This window comes from Netta rufina, assembly GCF_964035555.1.
Source record: "Netta rufina genome assembly, chromosome: 1".
Lineage (NCBI taxonomy): Eukaryota > Metazoa > Chordata > Aves > Anseriformes > Anatidae > Netta > Netta rufina.
In genome coordinates this window covers 19,046,610-19,062,727 of record NC_140123.1, presented here as the reverse complement: position 1 = coordinate 19,062,727, position 16,118 = coordinate 19,046,610, and the positions used below count along the sequence as shown (strand labels likewise).

The 16,118-nt window shown below is 46.2% G+C and overlaps 1 protein-coding gene across 1 annotated transcript; it reads left to right on the top strand.

The window, feature by feature from the left end:
- Positions 1 to 303: 303 nt before the first annotated feature.
- On the top strand, positions 304 to 1,095 carry LOC311206989 (gap junction beta-6 protein; the record flags this gene model as incomplete). Its single annotated transcript, XM_084282831.1, has 1 exon — positions 304 to 1,095. The coding sequence occupies one exon, from the start codon at positions 304 to 306 to the stop codon at positions 1,093 to 1,095; it is 792 nt and encodes a 263-aa protein (XP_084138957.1).
- Positions 1,096 to 16,118: the final 15,023 nt, after the last annotated feature.

The window sequence follows — 16,118 nt, the reverse complement described above, 5'->3', positions numbered from 1 at the left end:
TAACTAATGGATATTTTCAGTTGCCGAATACATGTTGAAATAAGATGAAGTTGATTCCATCTGTGTAATCAAGTAATGAATTACAGCCAGCTGAAATGTGGTTATGGTGTCACTTTGCTTATAGGTAAGACCACTCTATCAACAAGATGTTACCACAGCCCGTTAATGCACTGCAATTGTACAACACTGCTTTTATTTTATATATGTAATGTATGCTTGATAGTGTTTGTTTCCCATCCTGATTAATCTTTATTTTGTTTGTTTTTTTTGTCTTGTCTTAGGTTATACGATTAAAACAAGAAGATGGATTGGGGATCACTGCACACCATTTTGGGAGGCGTAAACAAACACTCCACCAGCATCGGGAAGATATGGCTCACAGTCCTGTTCATCTTCCGCATCATGATTCTGGTTGTGGCTGCAGAGAGAGTCTGGGGAGATGAGCAAGATGACTTTGTCTGCAACACTCTGCAACCTGGTTGCAAAAATGTTTGCTATGACCACTTTTTCCCTATCTCTCACATCAGACTCTGGGCCCTGCAGCTGATCTTTGTCTCCACGCCTGCGCTGCTGGTGGCCATGCACGTAGCTTACAGGAGGCACGAGAAGAAACGGCAGTTCAGAAAGGGGGACAAGAAATGCGAGTACAAGGACATTGAAGAAATCAGGAGCCAGAGGTTTCGTATTGAGGGTTCCCTGTGGTGGACATACACTAGCAGCATCTTCTTCAGACTGATCTTTGAAGCTGTCTTCATGTATGCATTTTATTTCATGTATGATGGGTTCCGAATGCCTCGCTTAATGAAATGTAATGCTTGGCCCTGCCCCAACACGGTAGACTGCTTTGTTTCTCGACCTACTGAAAAGACAGTGTTTACTATTTTCATGATTGCAGTGTCCAGCATTTGCATTCTTTTAAATGTGGCTGAATTATGTTACTTACTGACAAAATTTTTTCTCAGGAGATCTAAAAAAGCTGTAAATGTAAAACGTCACCCCAACCATGAGAATAAAGAAGAAACCAAGCAAAATGAAATGAACGAGCTAATATCTGATAGCTGTCAGAACACAGTTATAGGATTTACAAGTAGCTAAGGTAGTGTCAGTGCTGGTACTTACTCTTTTTGGAGTAAATATTCTTTGTCTAAAGGCTGCAAATGAAATTCATTACACTAAACAACTTACATCGGGTGTGATTTTTTGCTATGTAGTAGCATGTGTCAATTATGCACTTCTTTGGAGAGGAAAGAAAAGCCAGGGCAGCCTAAACATGTGAAATTTATGAGGGTTAAATAGAGAAGTGTATCTTCCTATGAACATCCTTACAAGCTAGCTGACAACCAGGAAACTGCCTAATACCTTCACGCTGATACAGTTTCTGTAAAGTATCCGCAACAGCAATAAGAACAAAATTCTTTCCAAGATAGACATTCTAATGTTACAAGATATTTTGTTATAGTGATAGTTTTTACTTGCAAACTGACAATTAAAATATTTTTGTAAAGATTCCATGTTACTTAAGGTGTTACAGTAAGTAATTGACTCTGTTTTGACTAGCAGGCTTATGCAAGTAAACCCTGCAATACCATATTCACAGAGAGGAGATGGTGCTAGGCCACATCCTTACAGCTTTGCAAGCACTGCTTGAGTCTGGACAGGTAACTTGAGGCACCTGCATAGCCTCTGCTATGGGGGAAGCTGTGTGAAAACCCACCACAGGTAGTGGATAATTAGGGTAGCTAGGTTCTGAGTGCAAAGTCATGCAGAAAAACAGCATGGCAATACTAGATGCAGTCTGAGTAGACCCACTTCAAGCATCTAGCAGACAAGATACACGTATTCTTATTAATCCCTTCATTGCATACTGCCAGTTTTATAGGAACATACATAATTTTATGTAAATATTCCACTTACACATGTTTTTCTGTAATGTTTTAGCTGTATTTAATTCTTTATGCTATATCACATCATGGAACTTTTTTGTGTTTTTTTTTTTTTGTGTGTGTGTGTTAGACTGGTGCTGTTATTAAATGAGGGCCTCTTTGGTTGGAAAGACATGGAAAAATATCTTAAACACTGGAAATGGAGAAAGTCTTAATAAAAAGCAAACACTTTAAACTTTGTCAATGAAGTGAGAGTCGATATGTGACTGATAGTGCTACATGTGACTGCTAGTGAAATCTTGAGCAGTTCATGAAAGGTTCTGTTTTTAAGCAAGGACTTTACATACAAAGTGCACATGGGCATGCACTGCTCCTTCCAAGCCTGAGCTGATATCCAGATTCTGTTGTACCTCCACTACAGGGGGGAAATGTATAACTCCTGTCTGCACGGTTGTAGGTGGTTTTGAGAGGGATGTGCTGTTGAAAGTAAAGGATACTGGAAGGTCAAAGAGGTGACTGTAGTAATACTCTAGCTATGGTGCTTTCTCTCCTATTTTTGGTTGCCTCTCTTCATAGTAAGTCATGAATCAACAGTCCTTGTAGTTGCCCTGTTTCATACTAGAGCAAAGGGGTTAGCATTGTGCTTCTTGTACCATGAAGCAACTTCTTCAAAGGGCCAGTGCAGGTATCCCTAGGAGCAGCAATTGCACCAGGTGCATAAATCACCTTCAGTTTTAAATTTCCGTTCTGTTTTTCTGCTGCATCTCACTTTCTTACTTTGTGTCTGTGTTCTAAGAGCTTTGGGTTTGTTTTTCTTCATGTAGGATCCTAATAGGGTGCAGGCACAAGCAGCAGTGAGAGAAGATACCTAACATCAGCTCTGTCCCCAGATGAGACCCTAAATTCATGGCTATCTATTCTCTTCTACTGGCAAACTCCTGATCTTCCCTGCATTTTCACTTTCTTTCATTAATCACTGTACTGAAAAGAAATTATTGATAGCTTTCTGAACGCATCTCCACACAAGCTTGAGGGGGAAAAATGAGTAAGTACAAAACTGTAGATCTGTATGCTTGGATCGTTCTCTCTGCTGACTGAAAATCCAAGCATAAAGGAAGCAATACAAGAGTTTGCCCTTGTAGGCATTGTTGCTGATGGCCTTGCAGCTGCTCCCAGTAGTACAGGCTACATGGACTGCTCTGACAATGATATAAACCTAATTACTGTTCTGGAGCTGCTCCTTTACAATGGGTAAGGTCAGTGCTTGGGCAGCACCTCACCGTCCCTGCCCAGCAAATTGCTTCCCCCCCATTTTGTCAAAGAACAAACACAGATTTCAGGCTTCATGCAGTGCTGAGCTGGAGGTGTGAAGAGACAGCTATTTTCAATCCAGAGCTCTATTTCAGATCTGTGGACTTTCATCTGGGCATGCTGTGAATTGTGCACTGCACAGGGAGGTTGGTTAATTATTATGCCTGATCATGCCTCATCACTTGAGGTGATCAAACTGAAATAGCCTCATGCTGAACGTCAATAAATCCTGAAAACACCTTAAGGTAAATTACATCATTCTCAGATGGGGCATAAGTATTTTTGCTTGGTTTATCACAAAGGCTGGCATGCCAGCTAAACCCCAAATGGGAACGTAGCAGTAGCTCTTTATACGGTATTTTCATTTCCCACACATATTTTCAAACAATTGCTTTATTCTAGGATTTTTATTATTATTATTATTATTTTTTCTCCAGAATATCATGTCTGTTAGTTTAAGCCTGGATAAGTGGGCAAAGCTTAAGTGAAGAAATCGGGTGTATGTGAACCTTTGTGCGTCAGCACAGCTGTACATATGGTGGTGCTGTAAGTGGGTTTGGGTTGGCTGGTTCATGTGTGATGAGTAGGATCTGATAAAGTGCCAACAGAAACAATCCTTCTCCACTGCTGGAGTGTCCCGGCAGCCAGTTGGACCAGAAACAAATGTGCCAGTCCCTGTCTAATCTACACCACGAACAGGAGCTAGAGCTTGTCCAAGGCTACGCTAGCGTGAATTTATTGACTCAACAGGGAGGACCAGTTGTGACTGCGATGTGTTTAGCTGTGATGTTTCCTGTTGCACTACTGTGCAACCCTAACCACAGGCACTCCATCTGAAACATCATCTGGCTTTTGTTACGGCCAAGGAAAAGTCCCTTAAATTTTCAGTGCCCTCTGAGCTATATTTCCAATTTCTCATTGCATTAAGGTAAAGTACATAGGATCATGAGGAAATTGCAGCTTGCAGTATTTGGCACAGTTGGCAAAAGCAGGCGCTTGTTCTGGTTTCTCCAAGTCACTTTCCTACTGCCTGCCACATCCCACGGCCTCATGAGGTGTTAAGGGGTCTCTGACCCACTGGTGACTGGCAATTTGTGTAGTGCTGACACCACCACCTCATGGCAGTTCAGTGAGTTTCTTTGCTGGAGATGTCTTAATTCTCCCTGCCCGTCCCTGGCATTGTACCCCACCCTGTGACTTTCCCCTTTGTTATGCCTGGGGCAGAGATTGCTTAAATTGGTTGTGGTGCCAAATGATTAATCAGAGCCGCTGGAAAAGCTCTCCTACAAATCCCCCCTCCCCTGCTTTCCTATCAAATAGGCAGGAGCTCTGAGTGGCTCTTAGAATCACAGACTGTCCTGAGCTGGAAGGGACACACAAGGATCACTGAGTCCAACTCCTGGCTCCACAATGACCAGCCAAAAAACAAACCATGTGTCTGAGAGCACTGTCCAAATGCTTCTTGAATTCCAGCAGGCTTGGCGCCATGTTCACTGCCCTGGGCAGCCTGTCCCAGTGCCCAACCACCCTCTGGGTGCAGACCCTTTCCCTAACCCCCAGCCTCACCCTCCCCTGTCCCAGCTCCATGCCGTTCCCTCGGGTCCTGTCGCTGTCCCCAGAGAGCAGAGCTCAGCGCCTGCCCCTCCGCTCCCCTCGTGAGGGAGCTGCAGGCCGCCATGAGGCCTCCCCTCAGCCTCCTCTGCTCGGGGCTGAGCAAACCCAGGGACCTCAGCTTCTCCTCATATATCTTCCCCTCTGGACCCTTCATCATCTTCGTAGCCCTTTTTATGGACACTCTCTATTAGTTTTATGTCCTGATATTGTGGCACCCCAAACTTCACACAGTACTGGAGGTGAGGCCACACTGGCACAGAGCAGTGCCAGAGCCTTGTGCCTGCTGGGCTCTGCTCCTGTTACACAGAGCAGCCATTGAATCCAGCCCCACTGCGTGCTCTCCTCTGTCCCTCTTTCTTCTCAGCCCAACCCTCTGCAACCCTGGTTTTGTTCATCTCTTGACCTAACCCCTTCCCAGCAACCCCAGATGACAAAACCACAAACCAGACCAGTGGCGGGACACTCTGAAACCCCTCTCAACCTCCTGTGTCGCTAACCTTCCTACCCCAGCCCAGTGCCACTGCTGTGAGCACCTTGCTGTGTGGATCCACACCAGATCAGAGTGTAGGTGCTCCAAGCAGCGGCCTGGGGTTGCGTACCACAGTGCCCCACCATGTCACCTACCATCACGCTGCCCCAGCATGCCAGAAAGCATTGCCACCACCAACCTGAGGCAGACCTCTGCTCCCAATTGCTTGGTGTGCTTTCCTAAATACCACTCTTACCTTTATACCCCTCACTAAACCAAAGCTTTATTGCTGTGCTTCTGAAATAAACCTATTTCTATCCTTCATAAAGTAGCACTCCCTGCCTTGCTGCCTCTTCCCTTTGCCACTTGCGATGACCATGGCACGGCAAGCCTGGAAAGGCTGTGCCCAACAGCCTGCTCACGAGGAGTCCCTTCTGTGTGGATCTTGGTAATGCTCACTCATAACTCAGATTAAGATTTGTAAAATTTTATTGATTTGCAAAGGGAGCAGCTGTGGACCTTGGCTAAGAGCAATTGCCCTGTTTCTTTTCTTCGTTACCTGATGCTGTTCTTACCACGGAGGGCAGGCAGAGGGGCATGCATTTAAGAGTTCCCCATGCCCTTTCTGACGTAACCTGTGTCTGAAGTTGCTTGGTGTGCAATCACCACAGAAAAAACTCTGCTCTGCTCTCAGAGAGCACAGCCTCTGCAGCCACTGCTGGATCTGAGATCCTACACCTGCTGTCCCACAGGGAGGCCCGTGGGCAGAGGCCATCCCCACCCCAGCAAACACCCTGATGGGGAATCCGCACCCCTGTTGTGAGCTTATGGAGCATGGCTGCCTCCTCAGCGTGCAGGGCTCAGGTGGGTTTCTCCCAACACCTCGTCTGACACGGAGCAATGGGCAGGTGGGTCTGTGGGAGGAACAGACAGGGAGAGGCTCTGGCAGGGGCTTGACTCAGCCTTCAAGCCCTAGCAAGGGCCACGGCCAGCACCCTGCCTCATCCGTGCCAAGAGGCACAGGGACAGCAGCACCGCTCCCTGTGCCTCCTCCCCACCCGGGTACCTCCATGCCACCCGCCCACGCCAGAGCTTCTGCTCCAGCCTCCTCCTGCAAAAGCCACATCAGCACTTTCTGAGTGTTTGCAGAAGTTTCAGGGCTTGATCGATGGTTCCTCGCTGCCACTCAGAAAATCCCTGTTGATCTCCCCGGGCTTGGGCCTGGCCTGTGGGAAGGGTGTGACTCCTTAAAAACTCAGTGATGCCACCCAGCCTCTTTCTGCACAGCCCTTTTTGCAACACCAGAGCCCACGGCACACCGCAGCCGTGACCTCCTCGCAGCACTTGTGCCACCTGGGTGAGCGGTCCTCCTGGCCACCAAGGCCACCCACTGCAAGCAGCACTGGCTGAGCACAACATGGGCCAGCATGCCCATGCTGACGTGTAGTCAAGCTCACAAAGCCACAAAAACACAACAACAACATCACGTAAAACATGACGACAACCTCCAGGAAGAACCAGACCGTGTCCTTTGGTGCCACCGATGAGCCGTGGGAAGGCTGGAAAGGAAAGCAGCTGGTGAAACCCTTGTTCCAGGTAAAGCACCGTCCCCAGCACTAAAGTCCGCAACGGGAACACCTGGAATGACTCTCACAGTGTTTTGCTAGACCTGGGTGACACCAGAGGGAAAGTTTACTGCTGTTAATAGGGTGCGTGATTGGGGTTTAATCAAACTATCTCCCAGGTAGGCGTGCAGGACAAGTTCAGTCAGTGATAATAAAAAGCAGTTTAAAAGCATCCTCCAGAGCTTTAATAGACAGTCTGAAAAAACAGTCACGGTTACTCAGTATCCGGTTTCTTATCTAGTCAAAATTTAACTAGTTCCAGTAAAGTTTCATAGCACAGATAAGGTTGGAGCAGGGAGCAGGAGCGCTCACACCTCACACACTGCAGCCGTCTGGGAGGCTTTGAGCTCCCCAGGAACCCCTGGCCCAGGGGGGCCATGCAGCCAGGTACTCAGCCCCACCAAGGACACCAGACCACCAGTGGGGTGCTGGTACTGGACATCACTTCGCCACTCCTCAATGAAACATAAACCTGCACATCCCTCTTCTCACTCAAACTGCAAGGAAGCAGGGCTGTCCTGTGTCCTCACATGCATTTTTGTTGAAGTTTTTTCTATATGAAGTGATTTATATATATATATAGGCATTTATGCAGGTGCACAAATATGACACATGGTTAATATTTTGTACTAAAACAGAATAAATTAGCACTCCCTGCAAACACTTAAAACACTGGGTTGAAGGTTCAATTCTATTTTGGCATCCCTGGTTATTAATCTTGTGAAAGCAGTATTTAAAGAGGATGAGAGAAGACAAAATCATCAAGCTACAAGAGTGAATTAGTCAAGATCAGAGAAGAACTGAGGATCCTTGGTGAAAGATCATTTTAGCAGCTACATACGGGTAGGAGATCAATGGAAGTTAAAATGCACTTCTAGGAAAAATCTGAACTCCCCATCCAAGGCCCTGATTTCCCATGAACTGAACTGAGTCAGGGGTGAGACCTGGCCTGCCTGCCTCTGCTCTGTGCCTAGTGATGACAGAGAGAAATCAAATTATTCAGAGGTATAAATGAGAAAATTAATAATGCAATTGATAATTATGTCATCCAATCATGCTGGCATGGAGGGGGGCAGATGATGATACCCACAGAGGGTCAGATGCTGGAACTGCACTGACTATATCGAATTTCATGGGGCCTCAGGAGTTATGGATCAAAGGGGAATACCATACTACTCAGGTTTCCTTCCTTGAAGCCTGATCACATGATAATTTTTGTGTTTATTCACTGCTTATTGCAAAATTCAGTGTCACGGCTGAGGCTGCTTGCAGCTTGCAGCATGCGAAGGGAGAGCCCGACCTGCCCACACTTTCTCCCACTGGCTCGTGGCATCTCCCCTCTTCTCCTGCCAGCACTGCTCTCCATCCCAGGGAAAGCAGGTACTTCCATCTGAAATCCCTTGTGCTAATTAGGAGCTAAAAAGATTTCTCACTTGTGGGCAGGTGTTCAGTCACAGCGTGATGGGTGATTCACACCCCAAAATCCACGGCTGCCCTTGCCCTGTGAAGGGGCAGCCAGGCTCTGGCACCACCAGGAGATGCGGGGAAGCGGAGCTGTGGGTGCCCGGGGACTCGCAGCTCATGCTTGAAGGGTGAATTTAATACCTGGAGGGTTGGGTGGCAGCTGAATGGGGGTTTTCTTCATTGCAGCTCTAAACATAGGTGTCTGATATTTATTTAAATCCCGAGTACCTGAAGAGTCTCTTGGATCTCATCCCAAACCTGTCTAATGCCTTTATCACCGTGCAGGAAAGCCTGGAGCAGCAGTGGAAGGTTTGGGCAGTGGAAGGCATCCCACCAGCTGCTCACAAACCTCCGAAGACCCCTGAAGAGCCATGCTCTGCCCTGAGGCCTCCTCTCTGCAGGACTCAGCCAAAGGAGGACACAGCCTGGCCTCCCCTGGGCCCGGGGACGTGCAGCATTGCCTGGTGCACGCATGATTCACCAGCTTAACTCACTGCTCAGCAAGCTAGTGCTCGCTGCTGGCTTTTTTAACAGTCCTGGTTTTACACAGCCTCGTTCACCGAAGAGCTGGAAGGCATTATCCAGTTAACCATTGAAAAATTAATCACTGGAGAACAACTGTGTATTAAATGTCATTACAAAACCAGCAGCAAATGCATCTTTTCCTAACGGAACTGTTGGGAAAATACGCTACTTTTTTTTTTTTTTTCCACACACAAGCAAAAATAAAAGCAAATACCAGAAATGAGAGGGCCGAGAGACTTCAAGAAGTCGCATGGCCAGTCTGCAAGTCTGAAGCAGGATTTGGCTGACATGGCAGGCACTGAGAGATAAGGTCTATCTGTTTTTTCTTGAGCTATGTCTAAAGCAGAAAAGCTGATCAGATTAACTAAACATTATATTTATCTCAATAAATTTCTGTGAAACTGTGATAGATATGCTTCAATTTGTCTAAAGCTTATATATGTTACTTTAGCTTCATTTGTTGATACTAAACCAGTTTGAACATTGAGTAAATTCGGTGCTTTTTCCCCTTTCCCAGATGAGTCCCCAGTCCTTAAGGAATCATCTCCCACAAGTTGTCTCACTCCCTCCCCTGTCCTTTTGTCCTTCTGACTTGTTCCCCTCTGCCCAGCTGAATAAATCCTGCAGGAAGGGTGGAGAGCAACACCAGCATGGGCTACCTGCAGGCTGGTGGCTATGGCATTTTGCTGGGAGTATGAGGTAAAGGTTTGAGTCCTCTCAGGTCAAGCAAATCAAACTCTCTGAATCCTGAGAAAAGCTAAGGGTGTCTCTACACCCTTTTCACCAGGGGTGGGAACACAGTGCTGAAGTGAATATCCTGATTATCTTCACCCCATTATTTTGGATTGCTCTGTCTAGTCAGAATCACAGAACCAGCCAGGTTGGAAAAGACCTTCAAGATCATCAAGTCCAACCATCAACCTGACCTACCAAATCCCATCACTACACCAGCTCCCTTAATATCACGTCCACACATATTTTTTTAAAAGCTTCCAGGGATGCTGATGCCACCACGTCCCTGGGCAGCCCATTGCAATGCTTGACCACCCTCTCCATGAGGAAATTCTTTCAAATATCCAATCTAAATCTCCCCTGGTGCATATTGAGACTGTTTCCTTGCATCCTATCGCTTGTGACCTGAGAAAAGAGACCAACACCCTTTCACTCCAACCTCCTTTCGGGTAGTTGTAGACAGTCATGTAGTGCAGTAGCCAAAATCTGTTCTATAAATGAGACAGGTGTCTCTTTTCTCAAAAGAGAAGATCCGTGGTTTGGGATTCTGCTGCGGAGACAGTTTATGCATTTAGCATGAAATCATCAGCACCAGCAGCTGCTCTTAGGAGAAAGCAAGGTGCTAAGCCTTTGGTGGGAATGGGTGTGGCAGTCACTTTCATGCCAGAGGAGGTCTTCTCTGTATCTAAAGGGACATTGGTGCTGTTGAACCTCAGAGAGGTGAGAGCACAGCTCCCAGAGCCATGGCTCACAAGCCTTAGCTATCTTAGGAAATGGTATAGAAATGTCACGTTCACCAAAAAGTGCTGGATATCAAAAATCTTGCCTGTAGCATACTGGAGAAAGTTTAGGCAACTCTCCCCAAATCTTGCTTTGCCTTCCTGAATTTCAATGGGAGCACATGTTGTTGTATTCTTGAAGCCAGACTGTGGTCCCAGCTCTGTCATATCATAATTCAAATGAGCTAAAGGAAAAAAGACAAACCTATGTGGCTGTTTTTATCGATCTTGCTGTGATTTTCACATCAGCAGGCAGTATGACTATGCTAGTGGGTAGTGCTGGAAGTGTGCTGAGTGCCATAGAAAAGAAAAAGAGATGCAAATCCAATTAAGTATGCAAACCGGAGCTATGCATAGCTAAAAGGGCAAGAACAATCTTGTTCTATGCCAACATTTCATGTCCCTGGAGCTATAGGCATGCATGTGTATTTTGCTGATTTATAGGCAAAATTCCTGTTCCCAGCATGTACAATAAGCTTCACTACAATGCAACGTGTCTTGACACAAGGAAGAATGTACTCACCTGTGATTGCGGGCTGCAGTTTGGAAATAAAATGTTTCTACAGCAGTCCCTGGTGGGAATGGGAAACTGCACATACTAATCCCACCTCAAATTTCCTTGTAGCTTCACGGAAATGTTGTCTGTCGGGCACTTTCCAGTAGATTCTATCTCCTTAGAAATTATAGAAACTGCTGTGATTGATTTACGAGCACCCTTACACTGACACTCTACACATAACAATTAAACACCTAGCAGTAACACCTCTTCATCAGTTTAGTCCTGATTCATTTCACATTTTTTTCCATGAGCTGAGCGTGCAAGGAGCTGCTGTAAAGTTGGTGGCTGGGGGCTGAGACAAGAGGAGCTCTGGCAAGGAAGGTCCAGCTCACACAAGGCTGCAATCGTTTAATGCGTGTGGCTTTGGCATTTCCCCTTCAGGGTTCCCAAAATTCAGCCCTTCTTTCAAACTGTTTTACGTGGTCAGATACCAAAGGAATAGATCTGTTTTTCCATAGTCAATTTATTCTGCCAGCATTTACTCGTAAGAAAGTAAGGTTGTACGGGAACATTTAGGCATTGTGAAAGAATTTTGAGTAAGAGTGAGGAGTAACCTGTCAGAAACATATTTCTTAACAAAAGAAATGATCTACTGGCCCGTAAAAATACCCCAGCAAGTCATCAAGTACCTGCTTAGCTGGAGCCTTCAAGTGCTCAGAGTACCTGGGTAATGCAAACATTGCAAAAGACAATGGCTTTCTTGGACGTCCACCTTTCCCTGCCCTTCATGCTGTATTTAAATAAAGTGAAGGACAGACACAGAAACATTCCTGGCCCGAGGAGTTTATTATTTCATTTTCTTGGGGTATTAGTTGAAAGGGATATGTCCTGTGTCCGTCTGGCTATTTTGTGAGCCTGAATGCATACATAGCTCGGGAACAATCTCGGTAGCACATCTGAAGAGATGCTGTGTGGCTCTTTGGCACTGCTTGGCATGGTGGCTCTGTTGCTGCTGTGTCTCCACGATCCCTGCCCACGGATCTCTGCAATGGGCTCTGCTGGGACTTCTGCAATCAACAGAAGAGACCTTGGTGCCTGCAACATTGACCTTCCCTGGGGCTCCATCATCCCCAGGGGAGGGAGGCTCCTGCCCTAAATGAATTTAGCAGTAATTACTGCTCCATTCCTTAATGATCTGGTCCCTTCGGCTTGGTCCAAGTCCAGCTGCTTTAGTCTATGAGTAGGGAACCTCCTGAGCTCTTTCCCCCGGCTCTGTGCAGCTCCAACACACCTGCATTTCCACAGAAATCCTGGAGAGACCGTCCAGGGAAGATCCTAGCAGTTTGCAGCTTATCTTTTTGAATACAACTGTTTCCCTAAATAGCTTGGGAGTCCCTTCCCACAGCCTGAGCCAGGCCCAGGGAACAGCCATTCTTCTCCCTGGTGCATTCTGCACACTGGGGACTCCTTGGTCCTCCCCAAAAGGAAATGCAGAACTGAGACAAGTTCTTAGTTTTTGCATCCTGTGGCAGCTGCTGACCAAAAGATCGGGGAGAGTGACAGGGCTGAGAAGGCACTGCCCTTCTGGCAAGGAAATAGGACCCTTAGGAAAGCCAGAATTGGAAGTGCTATTGTGAAGTGTATAAAGATGTCAAGGAGAGGCTGAAACAGCAGCCAGACAGTTCATGCTACAGAGGAGGGGTCCAGGGACTTCTTCACCAGCAGCTCTTGTACCGCAGGGATACTGCCATCCTCAGTCTTCTCCACCTCTTGTTGCCCAAAGCCAGGGAAGAGCCAACACCCTTACTCCTTTTCAACCTGTTACAGCCAAGGACTATAAAAATTATATGAATACAAAGCAACAACCACTTTACACTTCCCGAGGCTGTTCACAATGATTTAAGCTGCCATTAATTACTGACTGTTTCTACAACAGCTCATGTAGTCTGGTTATTGTCTTCTATTGTAGACCAAAGTTATCAGAGTGTGGGTCTTAAATCATAAGCATTGGTCGTTATCAACCAGTCCCTCAAATATTGAAAGTCCACCTGCTTATACTTAGCATCCATTTATCACCTGAAGAAATGTAGCAAAGAAATGTACCCCAAACAAAAATATGGGCACAGAAAGGGTCGCACTTACTGGCCTCAGGACATTTTAGTCAACTGCAGAAAAATTATTTCATTAAAATATATTTATTTATTAATTTAACTTGTGTTACCCGAATATCTAATACTTCCTCTGGATTTATTCTTGTGTTTACATATCAGCTTTTACATCTCAAATGCACTGTCTGCGACTCGTGTTACCAGTCTGGGGTTTGTATGTGCCATGAACCCAGAGGAGTCCTTCCGAGCAGCAACACCACGCCATAGTCCAGCCCCACCTGCCCCAAGAGAAGCAGACCCTGCCTCCCTCTGACAAAGAGAGCTGCCCTCAGCTCAGCAGCATTTTCATGTCCTTTGCTGTTGGATTTTGTCTCTGGTTGTTCCAGCTCAGCAGAATCATTCCTGCAAGCTGCCTTCGCTCCCCACTCTGCAGCTATGAGGTGGTGTACAGATCATCGCTGCTATCTTTTCAAGTCTGCGGAACATCAATGAGCACACACTGTTTGAACCCTTCCTGAATGCTGTCTGGTGTCCAGCGTAGACACTGATGAACCACAGCGTTCACTCAAAACAGCCTACTCCCAAAGAGGAGGGGCAGATTTGGGCAGACACTACTGCCTCACCTACTTTGTGTTCTTTAAGGTGCTCATGGCTTTTACTTCCCCACTGCAGCCTCTGTTATTTCATGGGGTAAGCTTCCAATTGCCTTCTCAGCATATGCATAATCTGGTAATATACCCTTTTTTCATCATATACTCAATGGCTTTTGGTCAAACAGCTCTTCCTGAAGCCTACTGCTTCAGTTTCCTTTATAACTTCCTGTACAAACCGGAGTCTCACAGTCTTGCATAATTTCAGTTGACTTTCCAGCTCCAAATTGTTGCCCATTGACTAACAGCAGTCAAGCTTCAGCATGCAGCTGCCTGCTTGGTTTTGACATCACGGGCGCCCTCCTGGTGTTGTTTCTGCATAGGAGGACCAGTGCCAGCTTTGCACGTAGCTTTGCATGCTTCGGTGCCCAAATGCTCTCCAGGCACTGAAGATTTTCTCCCACCACCATCAGTATGTGACCCGGTCATGCTATGCTCTCCTTGAATCTGCTCCACTGAGTACAGATGGCCACCAAAAATCAGCAGGTTTTAAACATTCTCCAACTTATGCACATGACCACCTTGCAGAGTCCTAAATTATTTTCACCCCTCAGTGGCGATGGAGACCTTCTTCTTGAATAAAGAAAGAACTTTTGGCCTTGAGTTGTGAAGGAGCCATCTGATGGGATGAGTGACAAGTAGCAGAAATGCAAGTGAAAAAAAGTCTAAAATCGGGGAATGCAGAAAAAAATGAGGAATCGAAAAATAAATAGTGTGTCTGAGAAGATGACCTGTCCTTATTTCATCTCCTATGCCCATATGCATCTCCTATGGCTTCACATGTCCCATTGCTCCAGGGAGAAGCACTGTGCTTGGAGATGACACCCAAAGGGTCCTGAGGTTGCAGCTGACCCTGAGAGCCACACAAACAGATGTGATCTCAGACCACAGCAGTCACTCAGCATAGATCTGTGGGTGGCACATTTTGGCGTGTAGCTTCTGCCTGGAAACCTCTTTGTAAAAGTAACTTTTTTTTTTTTTTTTTTTTTTTTTGCTATTTTTTAAGAGCCCGAGGTTTTATCTGTATGCCTTTAGTTCCTCATGACTCTTCCTTCCCAAACCCAGTTCAATTACTTTGTCCTCGAATAGGTGAGCAAGAGGAAGTGTTTCCCACCATATATTTGCGCTCAATAAATGACTGGGCTAATATGATGCATACATAGGTGCAACCAAGTCGTTACTGAATCATGCTGTCCTTGTTTTTAATCTGATTCAGGACTTGCACTTGAGACCTCAGCAAACTGCTGGATTAGTCACGTAAGTCAGTGATTTGAATATTGACAAAAGGAACCAGAGAAGGCACTTTTCTCAGATTGAATTGAAACAATGCAAAACATGAATCCAGCCCACTTTCCGCGGTGGAATCATCCATCGTTTCTGGATGCTGCCTGCTCTCCCCACCCTTTCGCTTGAGCTCCTGTCACTGAGTCCACTGATTAACAGCAGAAGCTTTATTTTGAAAGCTCTCCTCCCACATCCCCCTCTTCCCTCTGTAGGGGTGTACAGAATGGGCCCTTCTCCCACTGCTGGCATCCAGCCTGTCCTTCAGAGCCACTGCCCACCCTCTGTCCTTTACAGCTTTCATTTTGCTCAATCACCCTTGCCCTTAGCAATTTCTCTCCCCAGTCTTCAGTGCTTGCCACCGATTTCTTTCACTGGCTTCTTCTTATTCTTATCTCTGAATAAGCAAATTAATGTGGGCTTCTTCTAAGCTCTGTGTGCTCCAGGAGACATGGAAGAACAAAAGGTCCTCAGATAAGCATCAAAGATTGACGCGTTCTTGGCAAACCTGTTAAAACTCTAATAGCCTAAACTCTAATAGTTCATTTGCAGGTATGCAATTTGCATAACAAATGACAGGAATTGGCCAAAAGTTAGGTCTGCCACTAGTTCTGGCCTGTACCCTGCGCCCGCTCTCCCCTGAGGGGAGATGATTTCTGAGGGACAGATGAAAGCACAGCCCTAGAAGCAAAGAACATCACGGTCATCCCTCACAAACCTTCCTCTGTTTGGGCCTGCAGAACACTGCATGATGGAGCTGGGAGTGAAACGGGACCCCTTTGTGGAAAGGGACCATCCCACCTCTCTGACAAGAGACCTGCAACCCTCTCCCAAAACATTTTTAGAGCAAAAGAGAGGAAATATAGGTTCTATCCACCAACTCTGTTTTAATTGTGAAAGTGTTTGAGCTTTTGTGCTCAAGCAGGGCCAGCAGCTCATGTGAGATGTGGCCAGGGGAAGGTGGGCCTGTGGACACCCCACAAGCTGCGAGGTCTGGCCAGGAAAGTGTCCTCCAGAGCCACATGGCTTGGGTGAAGGACCTGGGATCATAGAATCATAGAATATCCTGAGTTGGAAGGGACCCTTAAGGATCATCAAGTCCAACTCTTGACACCGCACAGGTCTACCCAAAAGTTCAGACCATGTGACTAAGTGCACAGTCCAATCTCTTCTTAAAT